The 12,752-nt window shown below is 47.8% G+C and overlaps 3 protein-coding genes across 3 annotated transcripts; all 3 read left to right on the top strand.

The window, feature by feature from the left end:
• The first annotated feature begins 246 nt into the window (after window positions 1-246).
• LOC120688699 (AT-hook motif nuclear-localized protein 23-like) lies at window positions 247-1,672 on the top strand. The gene is made up of 2 exons (XM_039971086.1): window positions 247-756; window positions 1,365-1,672. Exons 1-2 carry the CDS (start codon window positions 288-290, stop codon window positions 1,670-1,672), a joined length of 777 nt encoding a protein of 258 aa, XP_039827020.1. The 5' UTR covers window positions 247-287.
• Window positions 1,673-3,116: 1,444 nt separating this feature from the next.
• On the top strand, window positions 3,117-6,101 carry LOC120688232 (protein NLP7-like). Its single transcript, XM_039970456.1, has 4 exons — window positions 3,117-3,400; window positions 3,498-3,565; window positions 4,158-4,279; window positions 5,301-6,101. Exons 1-4 carry the CDS (start codon window positions 3,271-3,273, stop codon window positions 5,833-5,835), a joined length of 855 nt encoding a protein of 284 aa, XP_039826390.1. The 5' UTR covers window positions 3,117-3,270; the 3' UTR covers window positions 5,836-6,101.
• A 153-nt stretch (window positions 6,102-6,254) lies between these two features.
• LOC120688234 (glucan endo-1,3-beta-D-glucosidase-like) lies at window positions 6,255-8,276 on the top strand. The gene is made up of 3 exons (XM_039970457.1): window positions 6,255-6,880; window positions 7,017-7,605; window positions 7,703-8,276. Exons 2-3 carry the CDS (start codon window positions 7,344-7,346, stop codon window positions 7,981-7,983), a joined length of 543 nt encoding a protein of 180 aa, XP_039826391.1. The 5' UTR covers window positions 6,255-6,880; window positions 7,017-7,343; the 3' UTR covers window positions 7,984-8,276.
• The last annotated feature ends 4,476 nt before the right edge of the window (window positions 8,277-12,752 follow it).

Raw genomic sequence — 12,752 nt, 5'->3', positions numbered from 1 at the left:
AGAAAATGATTAAGGAATGTTAGTTGGACCGTGACAGTTGGGAGCTTGTTAGGATGTTCGAGCTTATTGAATGCCACTAAAATAGTAGATTAGGAAACTGTGTCACGCTTATTTGCCTTGCTAACCAACAGGCTCTGCTTAGTCCCGCTGCCTGCCTGGGCACCAAACCGGGAACCCTTTAAAAGCCAACGACAAACTAACCCGACCTCGCCCTCGTCGTCGATCACCATCCGCAAGGACCTGGTCGGATCGGACGTGCCACGCGCGCGGCGCGCACGGGCGGCGTGATGGCCTCCAAGACCACCGCGGCGAGGACGACGACGGGCCGCCACCACCACCCGCCGCGGCGCAGGTCCGTGCCCAGCGGGCCGCCGGTGGTGATCGCGCAGCACGAGTGCCCCAGCGCGATGCGCGCCCACGTCCTGGAGGTGCCCCCGGGCCGCGACGTCCTCTCGTGCGTCTCCGCGTTCGCGCGGCGCGGGCGGCGGGGCGCGCTGGTGCTGGGCGCGGCCGGCAGCGTCGCCGACGTCGTGCTCCGAGATCCCGCCGCGCTGGTGCTCCGCGGCACCATGGAGATACTGGGCCTGGCCGGCTGCTTCTTCCCTTTCCCGAGCCCCGGCTCGGCGGGGACGGCGGTGTTCCTGGCAGGGCCGCGGGGCACCGTCCTGGGCGGCGCCGTCGCGCCGGGAGGGCTGGTGGCCGCCGGGCCGGTGGTGGTCGTGGTGGCCACGTTTGTCGCGGCGGCGCTGGACCAAGGTTTGAAATTTCGGCGAAATTTCGCTTAATTTCGGCGAAATTTTTCGTTTCCGCTCGGCACCGGGAAAAAATATTTCGGTATTTTCGGAAAATTTCGTTTTAAAAATTCAAAATTCAAAAAAATTCAGCCGAAATTCACCGAAATTCGTCGAAATTCACCGAAATTCCGGAACGGAATTCCGTTTCCGCCGATCACCGGGATTTCACCGGAAAATGAAATGGTTAACCCTGCTTTGGACAGGCTGCCACTGCTCAAGGGGGAGGAGCCCGTGCATGGACACCGCGGCTGGCCGGTGTGCCCAAAGCAGCAGCAGCTGGGCCTTGGCGCCAGCAAGATCTTGCCGAGCGCCGCGCCGAGGGAAATCAATTAAATTAAAGGGCCCATCGATGTTTGAATTTTAATTGAGTAGATGAAAACCATGCCTGTCTTCCTATAGAAAGAATTTATGACTAAAAACATCTCCAAAAGTCTCTCTAAAATGAATTGACTAGCTAAAGATAGCAAAATTACAGTAAAACAGAATCCAACAGCCTCTCCAAAACTCAATCTTCCTATTCCACTCGCTACCCAGCACGCTCCGCTCGGTTTCTTTTCCGAGCGGATGCAGCTCGCCATCCTCTCCCGCAGTCCCCGCGCGTCCTCCTGCGCGCAACTTCCGGAGCTCCTCCGCCCTCCTCCCGCTCGCCCTCCGGCCGCTTGCCGCACAAGCAAAGAAACGCGATGGCCGACGGGCAAGCAGCACACGAGCACCTACGACCTGTGATCCCAATTGAGCAAGGAAACGCGAGGGACAAGCAGCGCAGCTTCCACCAAATCTGCCCGCTCGCCGCCATGGATGGGCTCCGCGGCCTCCGGCCGCCGCCCTCCGCCATGGAGGGAACGGGATCTGCTACCGTGGGCAACTCATCTCCCTGACGTAGCTCCCGAGGTCCTTGGCCATGAGCTAGTCCATGACCACGAAGTACTTCTTCCTGTCCTCAGCCTCAGGATGGACGCCGGGTGCAGCTTCTCGTCTCCGGCCGCCGCCCTCCACCATGGATGGGACTCAGCCCGCACGGTCCTCCCCACCCTCCTGCCGTGGCCCTCCCCACCGATGCCGGAGGCCAGCGACGCAGGCCTCCACGAGGAAGGAGGCCACGGGGCCGCCGCCCCCTCATTGCCGGCGGCGCAGGCCTCCGTGGAGCAGAGCAGAAGATGAGGAAAAGAGCAGAGGATAAGAAAGGAGAAATGAGAGTATGACGTGTGGGACCCATGTGTAAGTGGGTGTGGAGAGGGAGAATTGAAGGAGCTGTTAGGATTTGGAGAGTGAGAAATAGAGTCTGTTGGAGTAAATCTCTTGATATGAAGAGGAATTTATTTAAAGAGATAGATGCAGAGTCAAATAGAGAGCCAAAAATAACTACTCTGTTGGAGATGCTCTAAAACCTTCATCCATTTGGGAGAACTTCTTGTATAAAAAAGAAAAAAATAGTTTATTTTTAGGATGTTAGGAGTTACACGTGTGAGACTGATAGTCAAAGGTGTTACACGGTCATATTTTCCAAAACTATTATCCAAATCAAAATCCAATTACACTATTGTGTTTCTAACGATGAAACTTTCAAAACAAGATCAAACTTGAATGGTTTTTGTGTGAAATATTTTTTAACTGTGGAACAACCTTTTTGAAATTGGAACGATTGTTTTAGAAATATAAAAAATATTCCATCGTTATAAACAGTTACACATGCGATTTTTAATATTTTCTTTTTTTAGAGGGGAAAATAAAGAAATAGCCAAGAGGAAAAAAATCTGTGGACTGGAGCTGGCCGAACTAGCTTCTTTAGCAAGGAAGCCCGGCCTAAAACCTAGGGCCCGTTTAGTTTCCAAAAATTTTCATGTGCTATAGTAATTTTAAACGTTTGACCACTAATTAAGAGTATCAAATATGAATAACTGAAAAAACTCATTCCACAACCCCTGGAAAAAATCGCGAGACGAATCTAATGAACCTAATTATGCAATGATTAGATAATGTCGTGCTACAGTAATCAATCTCTAATGACGGGTTAATTAGATTTAATATATTCGTCTCACGATTTTCCGTCCATCCGTGTAATTAGATTTATAATTAGATCATGTTTAGTCCTCCTAATCTCCGGTTGAAAAGTGCTACAGTAATTTTTCCCAAAAAAATTTGGAACTAAACGCGCCCCTAATAACTTGAGCGAGACATGACTTGACCGGCCTGCCTGACTGACTTGGGCAATTCCAGCTTAGTTGGGCCTGGCCCAGTCATGGCCTGGACCTGGAATCAATCAGGGTTCACCCGATGGGGCCCACCTCGTTCCCCTCCTCCCTCCTGATCAATATCCACCAGCCAGGTAAACCACCAAAGCGATCGAATCGAGCGAGCCAGCACACTGTCGGATCCGTGCCGTGCTCCCCCGCCGCCGCCGCTTCCTCCTCCTCACCGCTTCGTCCGCTTCGTCGATTCGGTTCGCTGCTTCCCGCCTCAAATCACCGCCTCGCGGATGGCCTCCAGCGCCCCGGCGCCCCAGCCCCAGCCCCAGCCCCTGCCAAAGCCCACCAGGGTCTCGCTGTCCTACGAGGAGATCTCCAAGCTCTTCTCGCTCCCCATCGCCGAGGCAGCCTCCATCCTCGGTATGGCCCCTGCCCCTGCCTCCCCCTCTGTCTCTCTCGCGCTGCGCTGCTTCCATCCCGTTCACGGTTTCGCCCCGCTTGCTCATCCCATCTGCAGGAGTCTGCACCAGTGTCTTGAAGAGGATTTGCCGCAGCTACGGGATTGTTAGGTGGCCGTATCGAAAGGTAACAAGTTCGTTGCTTCGGCACCTAAATTTTCGAACGCCTCTAGACCCTGTGGTAACAAGAGGAAATTAAAACGCGTTTCCCCTGCCGTGTTTTTGGCACACTTTCCTGCTTGCACTACTTGCGCTGCCCATATCTGTACCGATATGCGATGCACAAGCTCTGAATTTGGATTGACCAGCTTTGTAAAAAAAAAAAACCCAACAATATCGAGTTATCGACACCTCATCTGTCTTCACAGAGTACCACATATGTATACCTTAATACCTTTCAAGTAGTCTTTACCAAAGTACCAAACCGCAGTCCAAGTGTCCAACGCCCGGAATCATGTGGATGCACAGGCTCTGAATTGACAGATGTTTGATCTTTCTCTATTTCTGAAACACACGTGGCATGCACATAGAACAACATAGCTGTTCCTCACGAATAAGATTCGTTGCCACATATGATAATCTCATCTGAGGATAACTTAAAATCTCATGTACATTAATGTGCAGCTTCTCTAGGAAATGGTGTCACACTCGTTACAACTTCTTGTATTTCTGAGTTTGTGTAGTCATTTGTAATTTTACTTAAATCATCATACTTGTAGCTTGTTTCTGGGAAAGCTGGTGACGACACAAAAGGTCCTGAAAGAGAGAAAGCCAAGGAGCTTCTGGAGTTGTCAAAAATTGCAAAACAAAAGGCTTTCAGCCCATCTGGTTCACCAGTAGTGTGAGTAAAGCTCCCTCCCTCCCTCCCGCCCTCCCCTTTTCAGTCCTCTTACGCTCTGCAAAGCTTGAGTAGGCTCATGCAGTTGGCTTGCTGAGCATTTAACGCCACTTGGTAGTGCCACTTTAACAAAAAAACATATGCAATATACTGAAGTATTGTTGAAAACATATGCCTGAACGCTATGTTGTTTCAGTCATGTAACTAACTCTGTGCACGTTTGACACGTCAGCATAATTTAATAATTTAAGTTTTTATATTACTACAAAAGAAGTATAGTATGGCCGTATGTTGCTATGTTATCCTCTATCTAGTTGAGCAATTAAGAGCTATCGTATATCTGGCTCTTGTATCACAAACAATCGCAGTTGTTGTTTCACTGTTGTGATTTATAGCACGACCAGTGTGTCCCAGCAACTCAGCAAGTAGGAGGTTTCTATGAACTCTTTGAACAGTGATATTTTCAACATCAGTATAAGGTAAATGTCTCCACGATTGATTTCTGCTTAGCTTTGCTTGAGAATAGGTTGGGAAGTGTATTGATGCATTTATGTTTCACCGTTTCATGTAAACAAAACTAATTATCTGCACGAATGTATTTTTTTAATCTATACTTTTGTCCTTGTTTAGTCAATCACTACTTTGGTAAATTGTCTTGTGAGCACTTGAGACTTGATGGCTGTGCATATGGATGTAAACTGGAAGAAAACTTTGCATTGCATGCAGTGTGTTTTGTTGTGGTTCATGATTCAGCTTTCTACTGCCCATCTGCTTTCTTAGGGCGGCTTGTAGGGCGGTGGTTACCAGGTAGACCCTGATGATGACCAGACCACTTGCCTGTCCGCGTCTCTCCGATCTAGAAAAGGAGCTTCATGTTTTGTTAAATAATTTTTTTTCGTGCACCCCATTTTCCCCCCAAAGTAGTTCATCTGGACTGTGCATGGATCATATGATGATATGTTATACTGAAGAAACAAATTGCATCATTCATTTAACACTTGGATTGGACTGGGCATGCTAATAGGTCAACGAGCACTTCCCAAGGAGCGGCAAAATCTCAACAGGGCAGTTCTAAGGCAGGCCAACTCTCGGTTTCACCCCCAGCAGTTAAACAGAATGCGTCAGCTAGCTTGGCGCATGGTAGCCAAGCCAAAGCCATTCCTAGCTACATGGATGGTTTCAAGTACGGATTCCCATCATCTGGCTTGTCCTGTGAAACTATGAAATGGTGGGGCGGGAGCAGTGACTCAGACTGTGCCCCCACCAAAGATGGAAGCTGTGAAGCCCATGGCGAGGCATCAAAGGGCATGACTGATGATGATGAGTTGGACTGGGGAGCAGATGAGGCGGAGGCTGAGGCTGATGGTGCTGTTACAGCAGAAGCGTCGGCACAGCTGTGCTCGCTGAGAAGGAAAGCAGTAGACGACGGGCGCAAGCTATTGAATGGAGACACCAGCAGGGGACAAGACTTTTCTAGACTGAACAAGAGGCAGAAGCTGGCGCTAGCCCAGGTATTTGGGGCTTCACTGCCGGATGTTGTACTTGTGTTTAGTGAGTGAGCAACTGATAAATGCGGTTGCCCTCCCTCTTCAGATCCTCATGTAACATGACCCATTATAAGCGAGAAGTGTGAAATCCTCTCACTGAATTGAAGAAGAACAGTAGGAGCTTATTTTGCCTGCCTTACCATACAAGTCGTTGCTGTTGATTTTGTATGTATTGATTTGTCTCCTGCGTGCACATGAGGAGAGCAGTTTATATATATGTGAATGCACTAATATATGTACATAATATGATCCCATTGTGTTGTGTTCCTTGATTTCAAGTCAAAGCTTTACAACGTTTGAAAGACTATATGGTAATAATATGATGTGAGAATTGTGAATAGGTGATAAAACTCAACTGCTAGCCTATTGTTTCCTCTGCTTGCATTGTTCTGTGCCTAACAATCCTCTAAATTTAAAATGGGATTGGTACAAACTGATATTTTACCTCGTGGAATACTGTTTATTTTTTCATGAGAAAATCTTTGCTCTGCCGGACTATGTTTCGACTCTTGTAGGTATGGATATCTTTTTCACAGGTAAGCTTGTTCTTTCGTCAAAGCATGCACTTTGTCTTGCAACGGCATCTAACAATGAGTTTCTTATGTCTAATTTTCCCTTAATCCAGATGGAGATAGCACCAAACTCAATCTACCTGGCGCATAGGATCTAGGGTTGCTTCTACTGACTGTTTTTGTGGACAGAGCCGCAGACTAGCTATTATATTGCCTATGTTAGCTAATGAATGTTTCTGTTAGAAGCAACCCGCAATGGTAGACATATAGCACATGACAGGGCATCATGTGTTTAATGTTGGTTGCTTGTGTCTTAGCTTCAGTTGAGAAGTATTGTGTGTCATGGGAAGATTTCCCTCTCATGTGTTGTCTGTACTGATTTTGGTTGGTGAGGTTTGTGTATAAGCCACTTTTTCTTTCTTCCAGAGGCAAGGCTTCCTTATGTTGAAAATACATGTATCTGGCTGAAACCAATTGATGACAATAAGAGCAGGAGCAAAGGCAATCAGAAAAGGTGTAATGACAAGGAGGAGGAATAAAGCAAGGTATGTTGAACATCTTTTACGGGCAACTCTGGATTTACCTCATCCTCATTGGTGGTTATGGAACCCAGCCAGACCCACATGGGTGGAGGTAGTGCATGCATCACTTGGTAATAATCATCTCATGCTTTTGTTCTAGCATTTGGAAGAACTCTGCTGGGTACTAAAGAGGAGATACGAACTCTGCTTGGCTGGGCATAAAGAGTCGAAAGAATTTTCCAACCTGTTTTCAGTACTCGCATACATCATAAAAACTGGGTTCAGAGGAAGGAAAGCTGGAGTTGGTCAATGCGGGCCAAAATGTGTTGTGCTGTGTATCCACAAGAAAAGGTCACTGCACTACAGAGTTCACTTGTGTGAGTGAGATGCCAGTTGGCAGAGCAGAGGAAAATTCTGCATTGAGCATTTGAGCTGAAGCAGAAGCACATGGCAGGTTGCCTTGGGTACAAGGCAGAGACATGTGTCGATGGGGTCACAAGAGCATCCAGCAAGCAATGCAAAGTGCAAGCAAAGTCCCGCGTCACTCACTGGTAGACACCCACTCGACTCTACTCGAACAAGGCGGGCATCTTCTCATCTTTATAAAGGAATGGGAGAACCTGCAGGCAGAGCACCCCGTCTGATCGGCCTCCACGGCTCCAGCTCCAGCTCCAGCAAGATGGGAGCTCAGTCACCGGCGTCGCTGCTGCTCTTCTCCATGGGGCTTGTGCTCCTCTGCTTCACCTCAGGTAAACCCACGAATCGCTGGTGCTGAATCACATCCCTTCTCCTGCGATCGGTTTCTGAAGCCGGGCCTGGCTGTCTTTCTGAATCGTGTGATTGCAGCAGGTGTCGCGGATGCGCAGAAGACGTGGTGCGTCGCCAAGCCCTCGGCCTCCAACCAGGTCCTGCTGCTGAACCTCAACTACGCGTGCTCCCAGGTGAGCTGCGCCGTGATCCAGAAGGGCGGGCCGTGCTACTACCCGGACAACCTGGTGTCCCGCGCCGCCGTCGCCATGAACCTCTACTACGCCGCCAACGGCAGGCACCCCTGGAACTGCTACTTCAACAACTCGGCGCTCGTGGTGCGGTCCGATCCCAGCTACGGATCCTGCACCTACTACTAGTAGATGATCACCGCCTACTTCTCTTGCAACTGCTGGATGGAACGGAGCACCAGTTCCAAGCAATGTTGCTGTCCTGTGTCCAACTTACTGCTGCTACTGCTGTAGTAGTAGCTGAACTGAAACTGTGCTGCAGCTGATGCTGAGAGTGCCATAAGCCCATAACATGCACGATCACCAGCTCATATATACTACAGTATAAGCTTGGAGATTGGTTGGTTTCCGATGACTTGATCATTTGTTATTTGTTTCGTAATTAATACTTTAAAATATATCAGAGTCTGCCTTGTCATTCATCACCAGACCATACATACGGATCGATTTTGTGTGCGACTTGTTCGTTCCAGCGGCTTTGATCTGTGTACATCATGTAGCGAGTATTGTTGCAATTCTTTCTCCAGCAGCTGCAGGCATTCACAAATCTATTAGACTAAGTCACGACCGAAGTTGAACAACATAATCTCACTACCTGCAAATTTTTTAGTCTTGATATGAACTCATGGTAAACCATTATTTTCATTCATCAAATAACCTAGGATGCCAATGATATAACAAAAAACAAGTTCACGTTGATGCCTTATTGAATGATGGCCATCGAGTCATTTCCGGCACTGTATTTTCACGAGCATGATCATGCGTGTATTTCATTGAGAGAAAAAAACTATTTCGACTAATTTAATAGTATTATCGAAGAAAGAATAAGTTGAAATAAGCTGAAATAAGTCGAAAATAGACAAATCGAAATAAGTGGTTACCCTAACCATGCAGAATTGTAAAAATACCACACCGCATCGACGGTGTTACACGGCCTAGAACAAGGGCAGCATGAAAGAAATCCACAACACATCAACACTAGAGCTAGAACGGACTAATTTGGATACAATACACCCAGATCGATGAACTCTGTTCGCGCACACCCGGTGTATCGGCTGACAACTCGAATGCAAGATCATTGCATCCACTTATGCATTTTCGCGGGGGCACAGCACAGCACATCCATCCGTTTAGCAGGTCCGTTTTTCAGCCCAAGTGGTTGTGTCCCAAAATACTAGCCATATATTAATTATAATTATATAGAGACTTTAATTTAGTTGATTGATGGCCCAATTTGTAGCAAAACATGGCTCAAATTACTCCTGGAAGATAAATCGATGTAGACGTATCGTTTGCGGCTTTTTTCGCACGACACATCGAGTTTGCCGGCTGCTGTCGCTTGGTATTCATGATCTTGCCGAGTGCCAACCTGTCCAGTGTGCCGCCGCCCGCCACGCCAGTGCAGGGTTTTAAAAATCGGTCGATATTCACGATTATCAGTGATTTTTACTGTTACCGACACAGACTGAAATCGATTTTCAGTTGAGTTTTCAAAAGAAATCAGTCCAAAATTCAAAATTTTAAAAAAATTATAAAAGTGAAGGAAAACATTCTATAAAAAACTAGAGCTTCTCCATGGCCTAGAATGGTATCACTCCATGAAAATAGCCTCCATTTAATTAGTCAAAAAAACATTATCAAGGTACAATGTACTTTTGGAAGTCATTTGATATAACTGGTCACTCACAGGATGCTAATTTTATTGTTAAGGTATGTCAAAGTTGTGCAAGATCGTTTTTTGTATTCCATTACTTGGAGCATGCTAATGGATTTTTACATAAATGCAGCTCATCGAAAAAATCATCAAAGATGTCAGCGCCGAGAATGTTGTCCAAATAGTGACAGATCACAAAGCATGTATTAATTTTATGCTCAAGGACATTGGAGAGTGGCAAGATCACAAAGAATGTATTGAGAGTGCAAAGAGGATCTGCAGTTTTTTTTTTCGCGACCGTGCCTGGGCACGTTTTTCATTAAGAAGAGAAGAGAAGTGTTACAAAATAGTCGGTTATAGAACCACAACCGACTGCAGAAAAACCCACAAAGACGATTACACGACCCCTATTGAGCGACCCGGAAGCCTACCTAATTTACAAAGCACCGACTCGAGGCACCTGAATCCTGCTTGAAACCAATCAGAAATCTCATCGTACACCCTCGTAAGTACATCATCGACTGTACGCACTCGTCGATCGAAGGTCCTGTCATTCCTCTCTTTCCAAAGCATCCAAGAAGTGAGAATTACCAGGCTGTCGAAACAACGGCGGTTGGCCTTAGACAATTGTTTCCTCGCTGTGGACCACCAGGAAACAAAGAAAGTGGACTGGGCGTTCGGCGCCAAAGACAGCCAATCCGATCTACGTAGCAAGCGAAACCAAACTTCTCTCGTAAATGGACAAGCAATTAGCAGGTGATCCACTGTCTCCGACATTTGTGCACACAACGCACAGGAATCGTCATCCTGTAACCCATGCTTTTTCCTTCGAGCTGCTGTCCAACAACGGTCATGGATCACCAACCAGATGAAAAATTTGCATTTTCCTGGCGCACGAGACTTGCGGAGGAGCTTAGCTCCCTCCACCGGGTGTTGACCAAAGAAGAAGGACCGATACGCAGAAGCAGTAGAGAATACTGTCCGATGTCCATTTCCAACATATTTTATCCATCAAGTTTTGATCAAGCTGTAGATCTCTAGTCCGATCCCAGATGAGGAAGAAATCCAAGATTACCTGGACGGTTAAAGCTCCAGTTATGTCTCGGACCCAGGCGTCACCATTTAGCGCTTGCGCGACAGTTCTTTGTTTCTTAATCCGAGGACCAACTGCATTGCTTAGGCATGGAGCAAGATCAGACACAGAGTGACCTTGCAGCCAACGATCTGTCCAGAATAGTGCCTTTTGCCCATTTCCCACCTCGACATAGATTGACGCCTGGAACATTGCTTCGACCACGGTCTCTGTCTCCGCGGGGAGGTCACTCCACGATCGAGAGTCATCAGTACGTTTTAACCAAAGCCATCGCAAGCGTAAGGCGTACCCAAAGCGATGTAAGTCCACAATGCCGAGCCCGCCGAGTTCAGTCGGTCTGCATACACGTAACCAAGCTAGCCGACAGTGGCCGGCTTTAGCTGACTCGGCGCCACTCCATAAGAAGCCCCTGCGGTAGCCATCAATGCATTTGATCACCCAAGGAGAAATCTTCACGGCCATCGCCGTGTGTATAGGAATGGCTGATAAAGTGCTTTTGATTAGGACAGTCTGCCCAGCGCGGTTTATGAGACCAGCCTTCCAAGTTGGAAGCCTGGACGCCACCTTGTCGACCAAAGGTTGCAGAGCGTTCTTACATAGTTTGCTCAGGCCAAGTGGAATACCCAAGTAGCATATCGGAAACGGGTCAAATTTCCCAGGGAAGTGAGTGAGAAGTGACACCGAAGCTTCCAAATCACACTGGATGGGTGAAACCTTGCACTTGGACAGATTTGTCTTGAGACCCGACGCCCCGCGAAGATCTCCAGAATTACTCTAGTGAGCACTAAATCCTGTTCCACAGGCGACAGGAAGACGACCACATCATCGGCATACAGGAAAGTTCTCTCCTTGATCTTAGGATGGAGTGCACGTAGAAGGCCTCGCTCGTCTACCAATCGTAGAAGAGCATTGAGGACTTCCATGACGATCACAAAGAGGAGGGGCGAGAGCGGGTCGCCCTGACGTAGACCCCTAGCGTGACAAATTCTTCTACCCGGCGACCCATTCAGAATGATTTTGGTGCTTGCCGAAGAAAGCAGTAGAGAGATCCAATCCCGCCATCTCCTGGTGAAGCCACAATGCTGAAGAATGGACAAAAGAAATCGCCAGTTGACAGTGTCAAAGGCCTTGGCAATATCCAATTTAAGTAGCACACTCGGCCTTTTTGATCAGTGCAGCAATTTTGCCGTTAGCTGAACAGCTCTGAAATTCTCATGGATAAGTCGTGAATGAATAAAGGCGCTCTGGTTATGCCTGACCAAAGTATGCATGAAAGGAGCAAGACGACGAGACAGCACCTTAGTCAACAGCTTGGCGAAACTGTGAATCAAACTGATGGGTCTAAAGTCACATAAAGAGGACGCATCAGGTCGCTTGCGAAGGAGCACCATGTACGCCTGGTTTACCAAATAAAAACTTCGACCATTGAGCGACCAGATGGCATTGAAAGCTCTCATGACATCATCTTTGATAATCGGCCATGCCGTTCGGTAGAACAGACCGGTATACCCATCCGGTCCAGGGGCTTTATCCTTTGGCATGTCAACAATAGCTTGCCAGACTTCCTCAGCTGAGAAGCATTGGTCTAGAAGTTCACCAAGAATAGAAGGGAGGTTCAACTCGTCCAGGTTTATGTTATTAAGTTGCTGTTCTCCAGAGCCCAAGATGGCATCAAAATGATTGAAGGCAGCATCGGTCATTTCTTCATCTCTGAACAACACGACATCATCGGCATGCAGCTTAGAAATATGATTCTTACAGCTGCGGTGGCAGGCTTGTAGGTGAAAAAACCGTGTGTTTGCATCACCTTCCGCTAAGTAAGATATGCACGCACGCTGCCGGATCAAAGTCCTCTGTAGCGAGGCCAACCCCAACGAGCAAAGTTTAGCTTTCCTTCTCAGTGCCAGTTCCAGAGGCGACAGGCTCCTGAAATCATGTGCACAGTCCAACCGCAATACAATTTCCTTGGCAATTGCCAGTTGCAAACGCACCGAGCCGATGTGTTTGGCGCTCCAGCTTTTCAACGCTTTTGCCGTATTGCGTAGCTTATGGTCCAGGCATCTGAACGCATCAATCTCAGTAGTCGCCCACGGCAGGGGAGCACGCCACGCCTCCTCGACGACCTGGAGATACCCGTCACATTTGGGCCAG

Source organism: Panicum virgatum, chromosome 9N (assembly GCF_016808335.1).
Source record: "Panicum virgatum strain AP13 chromosome 9N, P.virgatum_v5, whole genome shotgun sequence".
NCBI classification, from domain to species: Eukaryota; Viridiplantae; Streptophyta; class Magnoliopsida; order Poales; family Poaceae; genus Panicum; species Panicum virgatum.
Note: the sequence above shows the minus strand (reverse complement) of the source record. Positions and strands in the feature narration are given on the sequence as shown.

Coding starts and splice junctions, on each gene's coding strand:
- LOC120688699 (XM_039971086.1), top strand. CDS start 288: ATGGCCTCCAAGACCACCGCGGCGAGGACGACGACGGGCCGCCACCAC. Junction 757..1,364: donor CGCGGCGGCGCTGGACCAAG/GTTTGAAATTTC, acceptor GAGCGGATGCAG/CTCGCCATCCTCTCCCGCAG.
- LOC120688232 (XM_039970456.1), top strand. CDS start 3,271: ATGGCCTCCAGCGCCCCGGCGCCCCAGCCCCAGCCCCAGCCCCTGCCA. Junction 3,401..3,497: donor CGAGGCAGCCTCCATCCTCG/GTATGGCCCCTG, acceptor TCCCATCTGCAG/GAGTCTGCACCAGTGTCTTG. Junction 3,566..4,157: donor TTAGGTGGCCGTATCGAAAG/GTAACAAGTTCG, acceptor TCATACTTGTAG/CTTGTTTCTGGGAAAGCTGG.
- LOC120688234 (XM_039970457.1), top strand. CDS start 7,344: ATGGGGTCACAAGAGCATCCAGCAAGCAATGCAAAGTGCAAGCAAAGT. Junction 7,606..7,702: donor GCTCCTCTGCTTCACCTCAG/GTAAACCCACGA, acceptor GTGTGATTGCAG/CAGGTGTCGCGGATGCGCAG.